The following is a 21,571-nucleotide window of genomic DNA, read 5'->3' on the forward strand; positions in this document are numbered from 1 at the left end:
TGCATCTGACCACGTCTGGATCATGACCTGAATCTGGTTCTACCATTCTGACTTGCTGATAAAATCCCTCCTGCATACAGGCTTGCGTCAGACTTCAGCCTCATTCTGTGGTCAGCGAGGAGGCCCTCTAGGGTAAGCCACGTTTGGTGGGCTGTCCTCCTGTGTCCTGCAATGTTGGCTGTGCTGGTTGTCCATTTAGGGACGTATTGGGGGCCCACTTTGGGAAATCCCCCTTGAACAGTGCAACCATCAAAAGTACACAGCCCTGGGCACTGGGTGGCTCGGTCGGTTGGGCATCTGCCTTTGGCTCAGGTCATGATCTCAGAGTTCTGGGATCGAACCCCACATCAGGCTCTCTGCTCAGCGGGGAGCCTGCTTCTCCATCTCCCTTTGTGTTCTCCCTTTCTCTCTCTCTGTCTCTCTCAAATAAATAAAATATATTTAAAAAAAAAAAAAAAAAGGGTACGTAGTCCTGAGACTACATGTGGGTCTGAAGCCAGCTTTCTTATGTCCTAGCTTTGTGTACTTGAGCAGGTTACTAACCTCTTTGGGCTTCGGTTTCCTTGTCAAACAGGGCCAATGGCAACGATGAAATGCTACATATGTTAAGTATTCCAAAGACCTTGTCCCGGGAGCTGAGACAGGCACCCAGATGCCCACACCAACAGTAATAACAGGAGGGGCAAACATTTACAGAGAGTTATTCTGTGCCAGGCCTGGCTTGAGATGGCATGCTCATTCGATTCCCATAGAGACTCTGTGAAGGTGGGAACTGTTGTCCTGCCTCCTTTAGAGAAGAAGAAAGTGAGGCACAGAGAAGGTGAGTGCAGAGCAGACAGCCAGCTAGGAAGTACAGAGTTGGAGGAGGAGCCCTGGGCCCCCTGCTCTGATCCAGGGCAATGCGTGGCATACGCCCCTCAGTGGTACAAGCAGTGTGTTATCGCTTTTGCTGATGGAGCAGAGGAAGGGCTTACTACTCCTGGGGAGGTGACAGATGTTTTTGCAGAGCAAGTAAACTGTGAATGGACCTTGAAGACCCAGTGGTTGTGGGTTGGACATTCAAGGTGGAGGACACAGGTCGTTGGAGCCACTGCTGTCGGGACGTGCAAGGTGTGTTTGGAGTCAGGTGCTTGGGGCCCCAGGGGATGCTGGGAAGTGAGGCTGAAGTCACTGGAGTTCACAGGATTGTGGATAGTTGGCTAACAGGGAGGACAGGTATGGTTGTCATGGTGTGAAAGTTATTTTTTTTTTTTTTTTTAGAAAAATGAGGATGGTCTTTTCTTGCCTCTCTTGAATCTTTTTTCTTCACTAGAGCCAACTGAATTGGTTGAGGGTTCAGGACACAGTCTCTGAAGCCCAGCTGCCCAGGTTTGAATCTGGTTCTGCCACTTACTTGCTGTGCAACCTTAGGCAAGTTCCTTAACCTCCCTGAGCCTCACATTCCTGATCTGTAAAATGGGGTAATCATAGTAGCTTGCCCCATACGGGTCTTGTGAGCGCTAAGTGAGATAATATGCAGCAGGTGCTCAGTCCATTACCTGACACACAGGAAGGGCTGTAGGCGTTAGCTGCCTTAGTGTTACAAATCTTATCTTGTAGGCCATCCACTGCTTAAAATACTCAGGATCCATCCGATTCCTCTTCAGTGTGTTGCCTCTTCTGCCTGCCTCTCCAGCCTCCTCTTACCGCATGCGCCCCAGCCTTATGTCCTCCAGCCACTCTGGCTTTCTTCCAGCCCCTGGAATGCACCAAGCTTCCTCCTGTCTCAGGGCCTTGGCACATGCTATCCCTTCCCCTGGGAGTGCTCAACTCAGGCCATCTCACAGGTAACTCCTGCTCAGGCAACTGCATCTCATCTTGGGAAAGCCCCTCCCGCCCCCCATCCCACCCCCAGACCTCCCAGACTCTGTCAATGCTCTGTTCTACCTTCTTGTGGTGCCTTCTAAACCCCTTCATAAAACCTGTTACAGCCATAATTTTACAAACATTTACTCTAACGGTCTGATGATGGGTCTGCCTCCCTAGTGGACTGTCAGGGGCCGTCAGGGGCCATGCCTGTCTCTCAGCACCTTGCCCACTGCCTGGGTCAGGGAGGAGAGTCAGAAAAGAGGGCTGAGGGAATACTGAGCATCGCAGATGGAGGAAGAGGCACTGAGTTCTGCACATTGTCCCTGCCTACCCCGAGAGTCCACACTCAGGTGGGGGGAACCCAGAACATCGCACTCACAAGAGCTCGATGAGCTCAGTGTCCCATGTCACCCTCAGCCAGAGCCTAATGCACATGATCCCTCGCTGCCAAGCCAAGCTTGGTGGACTCGGAGCTCCTTCCTGCCTGGGTGTTTACGCGTTATGCCGGCCCCGTTCTCGCAGCCTTAAGCAGGCCTCGCTTCAAATTCCGTAAGCCTCCTCCATATACCGGGATCTCCCGAGACAATTATCTTGGAATGAAGGTTTCCAGGAATGCTCAATACAACCTTATTCTGTGCAGCATTTTCTCATTCCATCTGTAGCCTCCCAGAGCTTTCCAGAGTTAAGTAACACAATTACAGAGTTAAATAAATGACAGCAAAGAATGCGAGGCACTGTGGGGCCTGAGCGGCAGGTGAAATAAAGTGTGTGCATGCAGATGGGGCCTGCAGAGGGGCAGGAAGCTGCTGGCGCTGGGGAGTGGCCGGCTGCCCCAGGGGGCAGGAGGCTGGGGTCATCAGGGTGCAGGGAGGAGGAGAGTGCTGTAAAACAAAAACAAACAAACAAACAAACAAACAAAAACGGAGAGAAAAGATCTGGAAGCTGATCACAGATAGCACCATGGAAGTCAAAGGAAGCTGGAGAGGTCTTTTAATCTGCTGTCGCCGGAGGAGAATCACATAACAAGGAAGAGAGTTTGGGAAATGACTGGATTTGGTCTCCAAGCTGGGTGTCAGCTTTTTCCTTGAGTTTTCTAAGCAGTGGGACAGGATGAGGCCTAAGAAGGTCCTTATGTGAATCTTTGGAGACAGGCAGTCACACCAGTGTTAACACAGCTCTGTGTCTGTCCCGGGATAGGCCAAATGTCCAGGGTACCCTGCCCTACACGAAGCTAGAAGAGGCCTGGCTGCCCTCCCGAACGTTCCTGCTCAGCATGGGTTGGGATACTGTCTGCAGAGACTCTTGTAGGCCTCCTGGTGGCAAACGTGCACTGGGTACTTTCTTTGCACTGGGCCCCGTGCTCGCGTCTACAGAGTTTCGTCTCAGTTCCTTAGCAAAGCTAGGAAGTGGGTCCGATTATCATCCCCACTTTACATGTGAGGAAACTGAGCCTCAGGGAGGTTGAGTGACTTGCCTAAAGTCACACAGCGAGTCGGTGCATACTAATGGAATCCAGACAGGTCCGTCCCATCCTGAAGGCTGAACCTCAGCCCCTCATCCTGCGGCCTCCACAGCTCCCCCAAGGCCCGGCAGAGCTCTCCAGGGTGTTTGGGTTAGAAGACTTGCACTCCCGCCATCTCTCTTTTTTTATTTTATTTTATTTTATTTTATTTTATTTTATTTATTTGAGAGAGAGACAGTGAGAGAGAACATGAGCGAGGAGAAGGTCAGAGAGAGAAGCAGACTCCCCGTGGAGCTGGGAGACCGATGCCGGACTCGATCCCGGGACTCCGGGATCATGACCTGAGCCGAAGGCAGTCGTCCAACCAACTGAGCCACCCAGGTGTCCCGCCCCTGCCATCTCTCTTAACTTGCACAATAAAATGAGTCCCAGAGAGGCTGAGGGGCTAGAGGCATGCGTTTTCGGCCCTGTCCCATCCTCTCCTTAGCTCAACTCTGTGGCGGGAGGGGGCTGCCGGGCAGGGGAAGGCGGGCTGAGGCTAATGGCGGTCGACCCTTGCTGCTGGGCCCTGGCTGAGAGAATGGGAGAGCGTTTTGCCCAAAAGGGGGCAGCAGCTCTCTAAAAGAGGAGGAGGACACAGAAGAGTGCTTTGTTCCCTTCAGACGGTCCAGGATCCAGGGCTGCCATCAGACTCCTTCCCGGTGGTAGCCGTGTTCTCAGGGAGGCGCCAGGTGGGAGCCAGGGCTCAGGCAGATGCCGCCTGGAGCCCTGCTGTGAATTTGCGGCCTTCTTCGCAGCCAGGCCCCAGCTCCCAGGAGAAGCACGGCAGCCACACTGAGCCTCCAGGCTTTGATAGCAATGGGGGCAGTTGCATGACCCCTATTTAAACTCCATGAGAGAAAGGATAGTCTGTTTTGGAAGTGACCTCCAGGCCAGCTCCAGCCTGCCCTCCCCTTGTAAATTCTGCAAACATCCAGGAGATAAAAGAGGGGGATCTCTCAGTGGCAGAACATGAAGCTCTTCAAAGAACACTTTCAATCAAAACTGGGGAGGAGAGAGGTCTTTCTCTCAGAGGGAATGTATTTATATGCCCCTGTGTGTGCGCGCACACATACACACCTCCACCCCAAGACCGGGAACATCGTAATGTATGCAGAACTTTCTGCCACTTCTCTTTTATCAGCCCTCCTTCGGTTCCCCTGGCTCTGGGGGATGCCTACCTTTTTTTGGTTTCCCACTTTGTGGAGCTACACTCCCAGACCTGCTGTCCAGATGGGGGTGTCCCTTCCTGACCTTTCTGGATTTCTTTCCCTAAAATAAAATGTCCCCTCCCGGGGTCCCTGTCGGCTGCTGGTCTTTGCTGACCAGTCTGCGAGTTTCTTCCTCAGAGCTCCTTCTCCTCGTCTGTTCCAGAACATTCAATTCTGCGGACCACCATCATCTTCTTGAGCAAAACAGGGGCCCGCGGAAGTAAGCTCTACCCGTTTGAGGCAAGCGAAATGCGAGTGTGGGGTTTGGGAGCTGGAGAAGACAGTTTAGAGGGCATGTGGTGGGGGCCTTTTCATCTGACGGGATGAAACTTCACCCCAGAAAGTGGAGTAACTCGCCCACGGTCCCAGTGAGCTGTGGCCTGGCTGCAACCAGGGCCATGTCTTCTGATGTCCTGTCTACAGCTCTTTCTGCCCAAGAGCACGGCCCTCCTGCCCCGAGTGGCCAGAGATGCAGAAGGGCTGGGGCGGACGGGCAGCCTGCCCTCCCCTCCCTCCTTCCCCTACGCCGATGGTTGCTGGCATCGTACACTCCCAGCCCCCTTGGCTTGTTAGTCTGGTTTCATGGCATATTATCTCCTCATCTAAGACTGCTTTATAGCATAATGTCTTTTTAACTAAGGTGAAATAAAATGAACACGCATCTTTTGGAATAACCAGATCCCCAGAGGTTGTCGCTAAAATTTCGGGGGGTGTTGAAGCCAAGGTAGATAATTACTATTCTCTACTGAGTTGATTAAATAAAAACAAAACAAAATAAAACAAAAAACACCACCACGAAATCTCCATCATTTCTTTTAGCTTGCCACGGCTTTTTTCCATCCCTCTCCTTCCCTGCCTCCCCTTCCTGTAACTTACTCCTGCCGGGGGCGGGGGCGGGGGGCAGGAAACGGAAGAGGGACCGACTGGTGGCCAGGAATCAGCAGTGTTCACATGAGGCGGTTGTTCTGTTTGGCCCCAGTTTGGAAAAGGTCTCTCTGTGAGTAGACGGAGATGCCCTGTCCGAGCCTGGGGCACACACTCTCCCTGGGTATGTGGCCGTTCTGCATGCACCCGGGAAAGGCTCTATGGCTTTACCATGACATCATGACAGCTTTTATAAACTTGTGAACCGATTTCCAAATTCCAACTCAGCATTTGCCCTTTTGGGATGTGTGGGTGGCTCAGTTGGTTAAGTGTCTGTTTTCGGCTCAGGTCACGATTCCGGGGTCCTGGGATTGAGTCCCGCCTCGGGCTCCTTGCTTAGTGGGGAGCCTGCTTCTCTCTCTTCCTGCAGTTCTCCCTGCTCCTGCTCTCTCTCTCTCTCTCTCTCTCTCCGACGAATACATAAATAAAATCTTAAAAAACAAAAACAAAAACAAAATTTACCCTTTGGGGGCGAAAGCTGTAGGTGAGGAAAAGAAACCTGTGGGTAGAGTTGTTGAGTTCAGTTAATTGGCGGGACAGGATCTGTGTTTTTAAATAACCAGAGAAAGGACTAAAAGCTGTGTTTATCTTTGCCCACTTTATCCATTTTGGTTTCCTCCTCTTTTCTTCCGTTCTTTCAGTCCAACCCAACTGACTCTCTCGTCTCCTCCTCCCAAGGTTCATGCAGGGCTTGGCTGCCGACTAGCTAGAAGCCCGCCCGTGTGGGACCCGGCACTGCACCTGCTGGGTCTTTGTGCTGCGTTGATTATCTGTTGGCCTACACCTGTGCTCTCAAGCGGGCAGAACTGCCATCAGTGCCACCGTCACGGAGGGGCCGAGGTTCTGAAAGACCCAAGCAGCCCTCCACAAAGAGCCCCAAATGAAAGCATTAACAATCTTCTAATCAAACTTCGTTTTTTAATCTCAAGGGTTGATTCATTTGATAGCAGTAATTAGCACTCTCTTGGAGAAATACAGAAAGAGCACAATGAAGCATTCACATATTTCATTTTATATTGAAAAATCTCTTACATCCGCACCCTAGTTTCTTTTCTTGGCACCTGGCCTGCCTTTATAAGGCCCTGAGTTCGTTAACCTCTGCCAGATTACGTGGCTGCGCCAGCAGACGGAACGTGGATCGGGAGTGGAGGTGCAAGGTCGAAATGCGGGAGAGACTGACCTTTGCCAAGAGATTTATCCTTCTTGTACGCAAATCGCAAATTCCCTTGTGTGCGGAATGAGGACCAGCATGTCTCTTTCTCTATTTTCTTTGCAGTGATTTAGGAAGAATCGTGCACTTGTGCGCGTGTGTGCGTGCGCTCATTCAGAGACGACGCCTGGCCTGTTCTCAGACTGCTGGGGACTCCACTTGTCCTCCTTTCTGTCTTCCTCTCTTCCATCAGCTGCTCCACTGGAATTAGAAGAAGGAGTTAAGCTGACATGGAAACCAGTGGAGGCCAGTCTGAGATATACGCCTCTGTTATAAAACATGGTTCTTTGGGGCACCTGGGGGGCTCAGTGGGTTTAGCCTCTGCCTTTGGTTCAGGTCATGATCTCAGGGTCCTGGGATCGAGCCCCACATCGGGCTTTCTGCTCAGCGGGGAGTCTGCTTCCCCCCCAACCCCCGCCTGCCTCTCTGCCTACTTATGATCTTTGTCTGTCAAATAAATAAAATCTTTTTTTAAAATAAATGGTTCTTCCATATTAGTGGATGTCAGAATCAGCTGAGCAGCTTGGTACCAATACAGTTGCCTGTGTCCTACCCACCGTCTGATCCAGGGGGCCCCGGGGTGTGACTCAGGAATTCGCATTTTAGTCAGCCTCCCACAGGATTCTGATGCAGGTGGTCAGAGACGAGATGTACGAGATGTTGAGAATCCCTGTTAGAGAATCTCTGGGCAGGGTCCTGGCACAGTCTTCACCTCACATCCTTGGTTTAAGGACAAGGCCAAGGATGTCTAGGGACTGGCCTAGGTTAGGGAGTTGGTGAAGGACCAGAACAGAACGCTGGTTCTGGGCTTTTCCCCTTTGCACCATGCATGGGGAAGCAGACCAAGAGGAAGTGAGTTTGCTTTGCCAGGGGATGGGTTTAAATAAGGGACGAGGACGAACTGTCTGGCAAAGAGGAACACTGAGGAAGCCGATCGTGTTGAATTCAGACTCTCATCAGGTATGTTCATCTGTGGTGTCCTGCAAGGGTCAAGAGCACAGAAGGAAATGTCTTCAGAACAAATTCTGGTGACTTTTACATGGAAGGCCACAGAACCTTGTTTTACTTCTTTGGCGCCTGAACTGTAACCTGAGCAGCAATTTAAGTGTCCAGGGCCCTGGGAGGCCAAGGTCCAGTCCCAGCTCTGACAAAGACGAGCTCTGTGGTGGTGGGGCTACCCGCTCGATTGCTTGGTGGTGTTAGCTTGTCTCTCTCTTCCATGCTTACATCCGTTTTCTCGCACCCCCAAGACCCCCACCGCGGTTCCTCTTCAGGCTCGCACCTCCGTCAAGTTCTGTGGGCTGAGCAAATTAGGAAGTTGAATTTTAAAACGACTTCCTGTTGAGAATCCAGCAGCCTCTGTGCCCGTTCTCCCTCTCCTTGGGCATTTTGAGATGGTCCCTGAACAGTCCTCTGCTGTTTGTACTTACTGATGTGTCTAGAGGCGTCTGGCCACAAGTGTGCCTGAGTTCCAGCTTCAGCACCGTGTCCTCTCGTGAATGATTGTTCGGGTCTGAGATGGCTCAAGGCCACCCAGAGTCCCTCCCCACACTGAGAAGCCAGACCAGAATGACATCTCCCCAGTAGGGATGGCCTCTGGCCACAAGTCTCTGTCCCTGCATCTCACCTGGGCCGCCCCACTGATGGGATCTGTCTGTCCCTTTCAGAAAGCGGACCTGGCCGTGGCGGGCCTCACCATTACTGCGGAGCGGGAGAAGGTGATTGATTTCTCCAAGCCATTCATGACTCTGGGAATTAGCATTCTTTACCGAGTTCATATGGTAAGAGACTTATTTTATAAGCATTTATGTCATTAAAGTTATTTGCATGCAAACACTGAGTTATATGGTAATAATGAATGACTCACAGAAATATTTAGATTTCAAGACTTAAATGCAAATGAGCTGGGCTATTTTTTCCTGCATCAGCTGTGCGGACTTGCAAACAGGAAGAATGGAAAAGTCACACTTGTGGGCTTTCCAGTAAAAATTGCTTCTGCCTCACTGACTAGGGATGGCTGAGAGCGAGCGCTCAACCCTGGTTGTGCTGTGTGTCGGTGAGTGGACCTGTTGGTCACTCTGCTTCCTCCTAGGGATGGGGTCTCCACTCCAGATAAGTCATCCCAGCATTTTCAAGGACTTTGCTGATTCCCAGGTGCATCTCTGTTCACTCTGAGCATTGTCTGGTGAGGGAATGCAGACTCCATCCTCTCCGGGTTAGCTATATTAGTGAATAAATGATGTTATTTATATCTGGCCTGTCCCCTTTTTGACATCCTTCAAAAAAAAAAAAAAAGAGAGAGAGAGAGAGAGAAAGACTTCCCTGCTTAAGTTGCCTAGAGTGAGTAGAGTAAGGGTCTAAATGAGTTTGGGAAGGCACACCAATAGGCGTGAGGACAGACCTGATGGAGGATCCTGGCCAGTGGGGGAGGATCAGGAGAGTAACAGGGCTACAAAGGGAATACTAGCGATGTTGCCAGGACACAGTTGCCTGAACCAGAAGAGCCTCCCTCTCATCCTTTTATCCAAACTGACTCTGAATGCACAGCTATTATAAAGATTCCCCAATGCTCAAGTCATTCTCGGTGTCTGAAGTCACACTAACCTAGAATACTGCAGGGTGTTACCCGGCGCCACAAGGCTGCCCAACAGGGAAGGGATCAAGCGCTCATCCCACGTGCCTGCTGAAGAACAGACCCTCTAGCTTCTGACCCCTTCCCTGGCCCCACATCCCAGCCCTGGAGAAAGAGGATTGTCTGTATTCACAGTCCCAGCCTGGGCTCACGTAGCCAGGGCTTCTAGGACATTGGAAACTGCAGCCCATTTCTGTAAGAGGGAGGGTTCCCTTGTCACAGAGCCCATTGGAGCAGCTCCAAGGAGCACTATTCAATGCTGGACCTCAGCATCCATCATGATCGCTGCCTGGCTTAGAAAAGGAAGTCACGGCGTTTAGAAGAAGAGGCAGCATCGAAATCCCAAGCTCCCCAGGCTAAGACAAAAAGCAGTGTGAGGATTTGGGCACTGTTGGCACTGTCATTGATGTGGCTGTCTTGTGAATTAAGGGCGAGAGCAATGTCCCCCGCCTCTTTTCCACGATGATGAAAGCTCCCGTTCATTGAGCAACTCTTACATCCCAGACGCTCTTTCCAGCCCCTGCAAGGATCTTGACTGTGGTCATGGGTTGACTTGTGTCCCCTCAAAAGACATCTTGAAGTCCTAAGCCCCAGGACCTTATTTGCAAATAGGGTCTTTGCAGATCTAATCAAGTTGAGATGATGTCATACTGGATTTGAGTGGGCCTTTAGCCAAGGAGGGGTGTCTTTGTAAAAGGAAGAAAATGTGGACCCGGGGTAGAAGAGCGTGTGAATTTGGAGACAGAGTAGCAGGATGTCTCTATAAGCCAAGGAACACCAAGGATTGCCAGCAACCACCAGGAGCTAGAGGTGACAAGCAGGCATCCTCCCCTAGAGCCTTCAGAGGGAGCATGGCCCTGCTGATACCTCGATCTTGAACTGCTCACCCCTGCCTGGGAGACTATACGTTTCTATTGTTTTAAGTCACCTAGCTTGTGGTACTTTCTTCTAGTGGTCCTAGGACACCAGTACCCTCGTGTTGTTCTTGTAAGTGTGAGGGCAGAGATCACACCCAGGAATGGTGTGCTTCGAGCCTGTGCTGTCTCTGGGACACCAGGCGGCTCCCCTCATTCAGGTGATCTTTGAGTAACTTGTCCTGGAAGGCTTTCTTGTGTACCTTTTCTCATCCTGTCCTTAGGACTGTAGTTTGAGAAGAGGGAAGTTATTAGAATTCCAACTTGAAGTAAGGAAACTAAAGTCATACTTGGAACTGACACACGGTGGGGCCTAGAAGCCAGGTGTTCTAACTCTTGAGACAAGGGTTCTTGTCCTCCTACCTGTCCGTAGTCCCTGGGTGATTTTCCAGCTAGCACTGTGTCTTGAACCCGCCTCACCCCATTCCTGCAACTGAGCCCCGAGGCAGCATCCCAAAGAAGTGGGGGAACATAGGACCTTTCTCCAAATCATATTACTATGGCCAAGCTGTACAACTAGGCTCTGGCCTTGATTTCTTGATTAATGCCAAGGGTACGAGAGCCCCATTCACAACCCGATGGACCGGGAGGAACCATGTAGGTAAAGGCTCCTGATCCCTGGTGTTTCTACTCATTGCCTGGGGACGTCCTCTGCTAGGCTACCCTCACCACTGGGCACACCACTGCCTGGAATATCAACTCCAGCCAGAAACAAATTCCCACTCACCAGTCCTCTGGACATCTTTAATTGAATTGTTGGCCAGATATTACCCACTACCGCAAACCTATGATTGTATTAGTTCTTGGAACATGAAGTTTTACACATCAGCTTCCCTAAGCTATGGTGCCCAGGGTTTGATCAATCACTAGCTTAGATATTCCATGAGAATATTCTGTAGATGGGATTAACAGCTGTGTTCATTTCACTTTAAGTAAAGGAAGTTACCCTTGATAATGTCGGTGGGCCTCATCTAACCAGTTGAAGGCCTTAAGCACAAAAACAGGTTTCCTGGAACAGAAAGAATTCTGCCTCAAGGCTATCCCTTAGAAATCCTGCCTGAGTTTCCAGCAGGTGCTATAGATTTTGGCCTTAACTGCTCCCACAATGGTGAGAGCCAATTCCTTAAAGTAAATCTCTTCACACAGACACACACACACACACACACACACACACACACACACACACACACACATCTCCTACTGATTCTGTCTCTCTGCAGAACCCGAAGTCATACGTTCCCCTTTCTGGTCAGGAGACCTCCCCACTTCCAGCCTCTTCACTGAGGCACTGATCTGCCACATGGCTGCTCAGAGCTGATTTATAACAGGGGGCCGAGCTGAATAAAAATTGAGTGCTTGATGAACACCTTACACTAAGCAGAGCTGACAGTTTATGCATTTATTCAACAAATATTTATTGAGTTCATTCTGTGTGTAAGGCAGTGTGCTTAGAAAGTACCAAAAAATCAGCTGGAGAGAACAATCCTGAATCAATGAAACCAGGGGAGACCTGGCGAGAACAGGTCTGAGATGAACTTTGCTGTATCTGAATTGGCAGAAACAGCTAATACCACAGGATAGCTCCATGGAGTTCACCATGAAAGCCCCAATCTGAAATTACAGAGAGAAGCTCTCTCTCCTATAATAGTGTTAGGTTAACAAAAATAAAGTTGAATACTGGGGGTTTATTCTTTTGTGAATTTTTCTCAGGTTGAGAGTATTTATTATTTTTTGACTTTTTCTCAAGTTCATAGTGATCATTTTGTGAATTTTTCTCAAGTGGAAAGTTTATTATTTTGTGAATTTTTTGGAAGTTGGTAGTTTCTCAAGATGATTAATTTCATTTATAATCTATAATGGCCCAGAATCTATATCTTAATTCTGTATCTGAGGTCATCTGAGTCATGAGTGATTGTTGCCAAGATGTGAACATCTGGTGATGATGAAGCCTGTGTGCAAAGGTTAAAATAATTAACCCAAAGTATAAATGCCTCTTTTGAAAATATTGCAAAACCCTCCTAAGTAGTAAGGGGTGGCAGGTATGTGTCTGAAGTCTAAAGACAATCAGAAATAGTGTGTGAATTTACAGTCATCCTAGATTACCTAGGGTTAGTTTCTCACGACCATGGGATCACCAAGTGTCGATGATGTGGTATTTTCCTTCTTCTCACTGTTGGGGTATAATCTCTGTTTCTGCTCAGGCATTTCTAGGACCAAAATGGGAAGACTGTTTTGCTATTTGGATGCCTTACTCCCTGCCACTCAGAGGCTGACTTAGAATTCTGGCTTCAGCATTTGTTACTGTCGATCCCTCCCACTTCCCCACTTTCTAGACCTCTCTCCGTTCCAGGTTCCAGGTCACTGTCTCTTCCTCTTCTTCCTCCTACCACCCTGATCGTTGCCCCTCCAGCATTTCTGTTGACTCTCTCTCGCTCTCTGCCTGCCCCGTGAATGTCCCTGGTGCATTTCCCTTCTCTCTTTGACAGCTCTCTGCCGCATCTACAAATCCAACCCTGGCCACTCCCCTGAATTCTCGAAGCTATTTCTAGCATGACTAGACATCACCTGACCATCTCATGGGCACCTCAAATTTGGTGTCACAAACCATATTCTGTAGAATTCTTCCTCCTCTTCCCCTGTCCCATCTCACCTCATGGCATCTCCACCCATTCCCCTGAGCTGCCCTTCACTTCTCTCACTGCACACGTTCAGTCAGTCAGCTCACCTCCTAGATGGTTCTCAAGCACGCCTTCCACCCCCACTGAATCCACCTTGCTTCAGGCTTTCCTGATCTCTGACCTGAATTGCCATCCTGGTGGCCTGTATCCTCCTTGAGTTCACTGGATGAGAGGTGTGACCCTCCCATCCAGTACTGCGTCCCCATCAGAGGGCCATAGTCACTTCCAGCATTCATGAAAAAGCAGTGGAAAGTTCTGGAGCCAGATCTGCCATGTACTTGCTGCATGTCCCCTGTGTCTCAGTTTTCTCATGTGCGACAATGGGTTGTCATGCAGATTTAATGAGGATACGTAAATGCATAAGTAACGCACCTATAACAGTGCCTGACCTGTGCACAATAGGGCATTAGCTTTGTATTTCGTAAATGCACGTGACTTGCTGAGAGTTAGTTTTTTAGTTTACTGCTATTTTTTTTTTTTACTAATGGAATCATATCAGCCTCCTACTTAAGATGGTTCACTGGCTGCCCATCACTTAACAAGACCAAGTCCCTCTTTCTGAACATGGAGAACACAGCCCATCTTTCCTGTTCCACTCGTAGCTCCTGCTATAGGCGTCCTCACCGCATAGCACTCACCGCTTCACCAACACACAAGCCTCTTCTGATCTGTGCCGGTCTTCTTGCCTCTTGGCCGCGGAACAAACTCCTCTCCAGCCTTCGATACCCAGCTCAAATGTCACTTGCTCTTCAGTGTGACTCCTCTGGATGGAGCTGTTGGTCTCTTTCCCTGAGCAGCAGCTGTCTGCCCATGTATTTGCTGCACTGTACTGGTCTTTATCTCTTTCTCCCTAAGTGGATCCTAGTGGGAAGAAGGTACCCTCTTGTCAGGCCAGAAGCTCTTATGATACAGTTTTTGATGTGGAAATATGATCATCCCAAACAGGCTATATTGGCTCCATAATTACAGAAAGAAGAAAGGCAGGAGGGAAGGCTGAGGGAGGTACCCCGCTGTCCTGTGGGCAGTGAGCACCACTTTCTTTTGTGGCTCCTAATGGAGCAGCACGGAGCCCAGGAGCCTGGCTTCTGTCAGGAGGCCTCATAGCCCAGGCAGCAGGATGAGTGACTGAACTAGATTTCCTGTTTCTTTTCTGGCCTTGATCTCAATGGTCTAGATAACAAGAGGAGATGGGAGGCCCATGTTTCAGGCCACCCAGGTACATCTTCTGCTCCGGGCCCGCACGGCTTTCCCCGGGACTCAGTGCTCCCTCCCCACCATTGCCTGCACCACCCGCATACAACCTAGCACCCACCTGAGAAAGCATTACAATCCCTGGTCAGGGCTAGATGAGCTTCCAAACCATACATACAGGGTCCAGCCTTTAGAGTCTGGGTACCAACGAGATCTGAGTACCCCTACTAATCCAAGAATGCGAATGAAATAACAGGACATCTGAAGTTCAAGACTCTCTTGATTTCCATGGCACATCAGCTCATTCAGTATACGCTGAAGCAGTAAGGAACCCAGGGGCATCTGTACTCTGGGGTTTTATGATTCTGACGCCCGCTGTGAGGACTCCAATATCTATGTGAATGGAGGGGAAAAGAGCACAGGGAAACGAAAACATTCATATTGAACATCAGAGTATATTGTGTCGTTTTGCTGTCTTTTTTTTCCGCAACAGCAATTTGCCTAATGATGTTTTGCTCCGATTAATATTAAAGTAAGTCTGCATTCCTCCAGCACGCACTGACTGTTGTAGGAAGGCGTCATCTGCGTGTGCCAGACGCCAACCTGAGATTTGACGCTTGGCACGTATACCCCCTAAATGGATAATTACATTTAAAAAGTTCAGTGTTGACATAGTCAAGGTGGTTGGGTGTACGTCAGGGTACTTGTGTGTTGACTAACATCTGTCTGGTATCTCTTTATTTATGAAGCACTTTTGCATGGAGTCTCTGCTTTAATACAGCAACCCCCCCCCCCACCGAGGCACAGTACCATGGTCCCCATGTTATGTGGAAGGATGCTAAGGTCCGCGGTGGCTAGCGGGACCATGGAGAGAGGAGAAAGCACAATGGTGGAGGGGGCACTGAACCCAACTTTCTGGTCCTCAGGTCCATACGCTTTTAACTACCCATCTTTATGGTACAGTTAGGTGCATTTCTCTATGTCAAGGCCATGTGTCGGGGGAATGTTCTAGAGCCTTTCTAATCTGAGAATACTATCTATCCTATACTATCCTATCCTGTTTAGTGTCTCCAGCCAGCCAGAGTACCTACGACCTCTTCGAGAGCATGCCTTTCCCTCTGTAAGGTCCTCACCCATCTTTGATTAACAAAGTGGAGAAGTTTTATGCTCTGTCTTTTCCTCTTCTTAACTCTTAGCTAGAGTCTTCTCTGTCAAGAAAAGTAAAAAAAAACAACAACAAAACAACAGACAGTGATTAAAAAGTGAGAGAGGCATAAATGCCAACATTAAATTAATGCCCAGAATTTTCGCTGGATATATTACCCGTTTTTTTTTTTTTCAAGAAGGTCTGTTTCATTTCAGAAAGACTGTCTAGAAGAATGGAGAACAATGCTAAGTAAACCAGTGAATCATTTCTAATACTGCTTAATACCCTGCTATAAGGAAACAGAACGTGCAGAGTTCTGTTCCTTAAGGCTAAGTAACACGAGAGCCCATAACATGGAAATATGGTTTCCTGGGTGTATCATCATTTTCATATTGGTATTTTATTGGGCACTCCTATCTCACAAAGCTCCAGGTGTTCTATCAATATTACTGTAGTAATTCTCACATTCCCCCTTCATGTTGATGGCCGGGTCCCATTTTCTGGAAGAAGACAATGGCACTCAGAGAAGTTGAGTGGCCTGCCTGGAATCACTCAGCAAGTCAAAGTCAGTGCCAGGATTGGAATTTACATCTCCTCGTACTGGATTTACAAAGAGCAAAATGAAAATAGATCTGCTAGCGTGTGGGTTACATAGGCAACAAACTCATGTGCGTGTTTTATGTGAGGAGGAATTAATTGTTTGCCTCTTTTTTCCCGTTGGCTTCAGAGGTGGGAAGTGCATGCTAAACCCAACTATCATCAAGACCGTCTATTGCAGACACCCTGAGAAAAGTTACCTGTGGGTTCCTGGGGCGGGGTAGGAGGAAATCCTCTTCTTTTGCCTCTTCCAGAAAGAGGCATGGACACTGCCTGCTTCTATCTCTTCAGCCCAAAAGAGTCTTTTATTGACTGTGGACCACAGCTGGGAGTTGAAGGAGACCTCTGAATGCGTTGCCATTTAGTTGTAAAGACCACGTGGAGGACAGAAGGAGCATTTGTCCTTGGCTCTGCAGGAGAGGAGAGAGGGTGCAGGGCAGGTAGAGAGTCGGTATCACTAGCTTGTGTGGTGTCAGCACAAAGGAAGGGGTGACCAGGATGCCCAGCCCCTCCAGGGACAAGGGAGAACCCACCACACATCTGACCCACTCTGTGCCTTCGTTGGAAAGGCCGAGGCAGAACTGAGGTTGGAATCCCTGGCTTCTAAGAGCCGTCTTTCCAGAATAGAGCCTGGTGTTGCCTTAATGGCTTCCCTGGAGAGCCCTGGGAACCCTCATGACTCATGGGTTATAACCCATAGAAATTCTAAGTGTTACAGAACGTGACTGTGGCCACAATGGCATTCTCTCCCCAGACATCATTCGCATGTGTCACTGTAGGGCAGAAAAAATATTTCTTGTCCATTGAAGGAGAACTAATATAAAAGGAAATTCCACTGTCCTCCCTCCCCTCACTCATGGCTACCATTAGCCAGAGGAGAAGCCAACACACATGGCTTTTACTATGTGTGAACTCATCCAGCTCTTAAAACACCCTCCTGAGGTAGGTTTTATTGTTACCCCCATGTTACAAAAGAGGAAATGGAGGCCCAGAGAAGTTAAGTAACTTGTTCAGGGTCACATAGTTGTAAATGATGAAGCCAGGATTCAGTCCTGGGCAGGCTAGCTACAGAGTCTGTGTTTTAATTTACTGCCTGTCCTGTATTACCTAGCTCTGGTGTCCTTATGTGTCTGGCTCTAGAGTCTGGAAAAGGAACTGCATTCTCACTATAATGTCATTTCTTCTAGAATGAAGTTTCATTGACTCAACAGATTATCTTTAAGAACAAGAGGAATTTTTGACATGCAAGGGGAGTTCACTGCCACTTTGTAGCACCCCCTCTAACATTCTAAGGGTCTCCCCATGCTGGGATGGTGATCTGTTGGTGACCATCCCCTTGGGTGTCTCCCATCATCAGAGAGCATCAAGAATGCTGGCTCTGGTGTGGTCAGCCTGAAACACAGTACAAAAGTCCAGGAGATAGGGGCTTCTGGGTGTCTGGGTGGCTTAGTTGGTTAAGGCTTTGACTCTTGGTTTCAGCTCAGGTCATGATCTCAGGGACATGAGATCAACCCTGAGCAGGGCTTCACACCCAGTAGGGAGTCTGCTTGAGATTCTCTTTCCCTCTGCCCTTCCCCTTCGCTCGCTCTCTCGAATAAATAAATCTTTTAAAAAAGCCAGGGAACTAGTTAAATTTTGGTGGCATCTAATTTTCAGTCCATCTGCAGTGCTTGGCCTGTCCTGGACGTCTACGGCGTAGACTCTATAGAACCAATTATCTATCTTCAAAGTGGTTGCAGTCACCTGAAGAAACTGGTCCACCTTGCAGCCCACAGGACGTGTATGAATCAGTAGAAATGCCTATAAATACAACAGAGTCCAAATAAATGATGATGGGTACAAATAATGTTCAAGAGGGCTTCATGGGGTTGACATAGAGTAGGTTGGGATTCTGCTGGCACTGGGGAAAAGACGTGAGATTAATTAGGGGGTTGATTGGAGCAAGTTGCAAAGATAAAAAGGAGAGGAACACGCGGTACGGCGGCCATCTGAACGAGGGAGAGGTGGCATCTCTGTGGCGCGGTGTGATGAATGAGCACCAGAGAAATTGAAGCCATCGCCAGTGATTTGAGCAAGGCACTTAACCTCCCCAGGTCTCCATTCTTCCATCTGTCAATACAGAGAACTGGGTATTGAAATCAAGAGGACATAGTGAAACATTCTGAGTTCTCCGGAAGGAAAGTATCACCATCATATATTCTCTGGGTTAGGGAGAATCTGTTATTTGGAAGAAATGCCGGTGGCATATGACACCGGATTTGCCTCCAAACACCAGTAACTCAGATGCCTTTGGGGGGAAGAAGCAATACAAGGCATCCACATAGAAGGAAAAAAATAGTAGTAGTTCGGAGCCTGCAAATAATGTACTTCTCTTTGGCATCCTATAAACAGCCTGGGCTCCGCCTAAACTAAGGCCGTTTATGCCCAGACCCAACTCTCACATAACTGCCCACTCCTTGCTCTTCTGGTTGGCGTCAGTCAATCACAAGTAGAATCAGATGTTCTCTTGCCAACATGACTGATATGTTTCCAGCGGAGCGATGTTTACGTCTTGATCCTTGTTTGTGTGATGTTCGATGTTTTATAACTTGAGTCTCCAGGAATTTTTCCCACGACCGTGCATCATTCCTTATCACCCCTAACCAAATATGGCAGCTTTAAATAGTGCTGTCATTTTCCTCGATTCACTCGTTGTGATATAATCAGGTATAGATTTCTGACATTGAGCATCTAATGGGGTTTCAGATTCAGAAACCAACAATGAAAGACACCCCCCCCCCGAGTATCTCTCAATTGAGAGACACAGAGTGAAATCATCACGAGTGACAGGGCGCTAAACTTCATGTCCGTTTGCCCTGATAAACTGGGGGGTGTGGAAGGGCAGGAGGAAGGAGGAGCTGGAGAGAGCCGGCCGTATGTAGAGGGGGCGACTACCGCTGAGCTCCGGCCCATTGGCGATTGAGGCCCAGAGATTCCAGACCACTCCATTTTGTGAAAGACGCCAGAAATCTGGACTTTTATATGAGGCTTGTCAACTCATGATAGCCACGAATGTAGAATGGGTGAACACAGCAGGGGAAACAGGATGTATGACAGCTATCTGTGGTAAGCCAGCAGTGTCGCCCCTTTGACCTATAGGGGCTCTGACCAAGGCCAGAGAAGGGCGTGCACTTGCCCAAGACCCCAGAGTAGATCATGGAACTCCATCCTGCTCATTGCATTTCACTGTCCTCCGGAAAATATCCGGGGGCTTGGTACCTAGGTTTCTGCTCCTGGCCCCATCCTTTGGCTCCCTTGACTCTGGCCAGGCACACCCCTGGGCTGGGGACAGACCACGTCTCCCCACAGCGTGATGGTATCTGAGCTCTGAGCTTGGTGTCGGAAGATGAGCATTTGAGTCCCAGCCCTCCCACTCACTGGCTGTGCGACCTTGGACCCACATCTCAACTGCCCTGGGCTTTCAGTTTCTTCACCAGTAACGTGGAAATAATAATCTGTCTCATGGTACCATTTTCGAGGTTAATCTCTTTTTAAGGTTAATCTCACTATGCATCAGTTCGCCCTCCAAACAAAAAAACAAGGTGCCTGTTCCGTTAGCATCCTTGTGAGAAAGACGTGAGTGTCAAGGAGGGGCGCTGTCATACTCCAGCAACGTGGACACCAGCGGCTCAAAGCCCCTGCGCCCACCATGCCGTCCTTGAGGAGGGTAGGGGGACACAGGGTGGTACATAAGGGATACTGAGGGCTCTTCCCCTTGCCTAGCACGAAGCCTCCCTTAACCAAGGAAGTGAAGTGGCCCCAGCTGTCCCTGTGTTTGGTCTGCTGGGATCAGGGCTGGCTAGGTGTTGGAGCAGCCCCTCTGCACCTTGGACCCCAGTGCCATTTAAGCCAGTCACCCAGAATCCAGAGGCAGGGCCATCTGGGGCCAGACCCACATCCCTATATCTCCTCTGGCCTGCCCCGCCCTGGCCAGGGGCCATCCTGACCCACTGAGAATCACCCACAGTGAATCTGGTTTTGTCTTCATTTCCAGGGACGCAAACCTGGCTATTTCTCCTTTCTGGACCCATTTTCTCCTGGCGTCTGGCTCTTCATGCTTCTAGCCTATCTGGCCGTCAGCTGCGTCCTCTTCCTAGTGGCTCGGTAAGCTCGCCGCCCCTTCCCTGTCCTCGCACCGCCACCTCGCGTCCACCTCGAGAACTGCATGGGAGTGGTGGGGAGTGGGAGGGGCGGGTTCAGAGGACCTTGGGGCCACACTGGAGGGGTGGGAGGGGGACTGGGGACCTGACCTGCTCTCTGCTGTGCTGTCCACCTGGCACCACCCATCCCCCCACCTACTCACGGCTTCCCTACCATGCAATGGTGCAAACAGGCCAGTTTGTCTGAATTTGCTTCTGTACCCCTGTCTCTTCCCCATTCTGTTCCCCAGTCTCTAGGCCCCCAGTTTGGGTTTGGGTCTTGGAGGAGAGAGGACGGGAGGAGGGTGGCAGGAAGAGCACTCTGATTAAGCACTATGCCTTTGGCTGTCCTGGCATTAGACCTTGCCAGTATCTGCCACAGAGTGAACTGAATGATGAACAGAGCTGGGGGCCCGGAGGTCTCAGGGCATGGGCGACAGAGGTTTCCTCTGAAGAGGGCCTGGCCCTTCCCCAGCCCAGATCCGCCCGTGAAAATACAGCTGCCTTGTTGAATGGGAGCTGTGGAGGATGGCACAGGACAGGAGGGCAGGAGGGAAAAAGGCATTTGCAAGTAGGGTTGATTTGCAACAACGGGTCCAGATCAGGGTTTGGGGACAATTAGGCCCTCCCTCTCCCCTGCAAACAGAAGCTGTCCCTGGGCCTCCCGAAGAACATGAAGGCATCCCATGGCTGAGGCCTCCCATGAATGTGCACAGAGAGGGTGGTCGCTCTCCGGGGCTGGGCCGTGGGATCAGCCTGGGCTTCGGGACAGCCGGCTTCCTATCCAGAAGCAGAACAAGCCCAGGGCTCAGGGGTCACCGGTTCAGAATCCACACTCTATGCTCAGCACCCAACTCACCATAGCATAGGACCAGAAAGGGCCGTTACTTTCTGGTAAGTAACAGAACCATGGGATGAGCTTCCGGAGAGCTGGTGGCGGCTCTGTTCCAGCTGTCTCCCTAGTGGTCTCCTCGGGGCCACTCTCAAGGAGAACATGTGCTCTCTCTAGTTAGAACACAGAACCCCAGGGCAGCTCCCAAGCCTGCCCAGGGAGCATTGCCTCACCCAGTCTCTGCCTCTTCCAGTGGAGATCAGAGCCACGTTCAGGAAAGTCAGCCTGAGTCCATGAGATCCAGCCCAACAGAAGAAGGCCTTGCTCACAAGCTGGTAGCCTTCAAAGGCTGCTGTGTGTGTCTCTCTGGTGCCACCTTCCCCCCTCGGGTCTGGAGGCATTGCCACTGTCAAGTATCTGTTGTCAGTGACAACGGGTGAGACATGCAGGAGGCTGGCATGCCTCTTCTCCACTTCACCACACTGTCGGCTGCTGCTTTTAGGAAGCTGTCTGCCTGATCCCTGGTTCACGGCTCTGTAATTCACTCTTGCCCCCTTTGATTGAGCCCCAGTGTGTAGCTATTCCCATAGCTCTCGGGGGACCTTGAGGGCCCTGGAAATGGTCGGAGAGCTTGGTTCCTAGATATACAGACACAGACGCCTGCTTTATCCTGCCTGCTGCAGCCTGAAGCTTTTCACCCAGCTCCGG

The 21,571-nt window shown here is 49.9% G+C and overlaps 1 protein-coding gene across 6 annotated transcripts in view; it reads left to right on the forward strand.

The window, feature by feature from the left end:
* GRIK4 (glutamate ionotropic receptor kainate type subunit 4) overlaps positions 1-21,571 on the forward strand; it is a 410,487-nt gene that overhangs the window by 358,991 nt on the left and 29,925 nt on the right. For all 6 annotated transcript variants that reach the window (XM_082683693.1, XM_082683692.1, XM_082683690.1 and 3 more), the window contains 2 exons: positions 8,362-8,475; positions 19,887-19,996. In XM_082683693.1, coding sequence (XP_082539819.1) covers positions 8,362-8,475; positions 19,887-19,996 — 224 coding nt within the window. The remainder of the gene's footprint in view (positions 1-8,361; positions 8,476-19,886; positions 19,997-21,571) is intronic.

Source organism: Mustela nivalis (genome assembly GCF_964662115.1).
Source record: "Mustela nivalis genome assembly, chromosome: 9".
NCBI lineage: Eukaryota > Metazoa > Chordata > Mammalia > Carnivora > Mustelidae > Mustela > Mustela nivalis.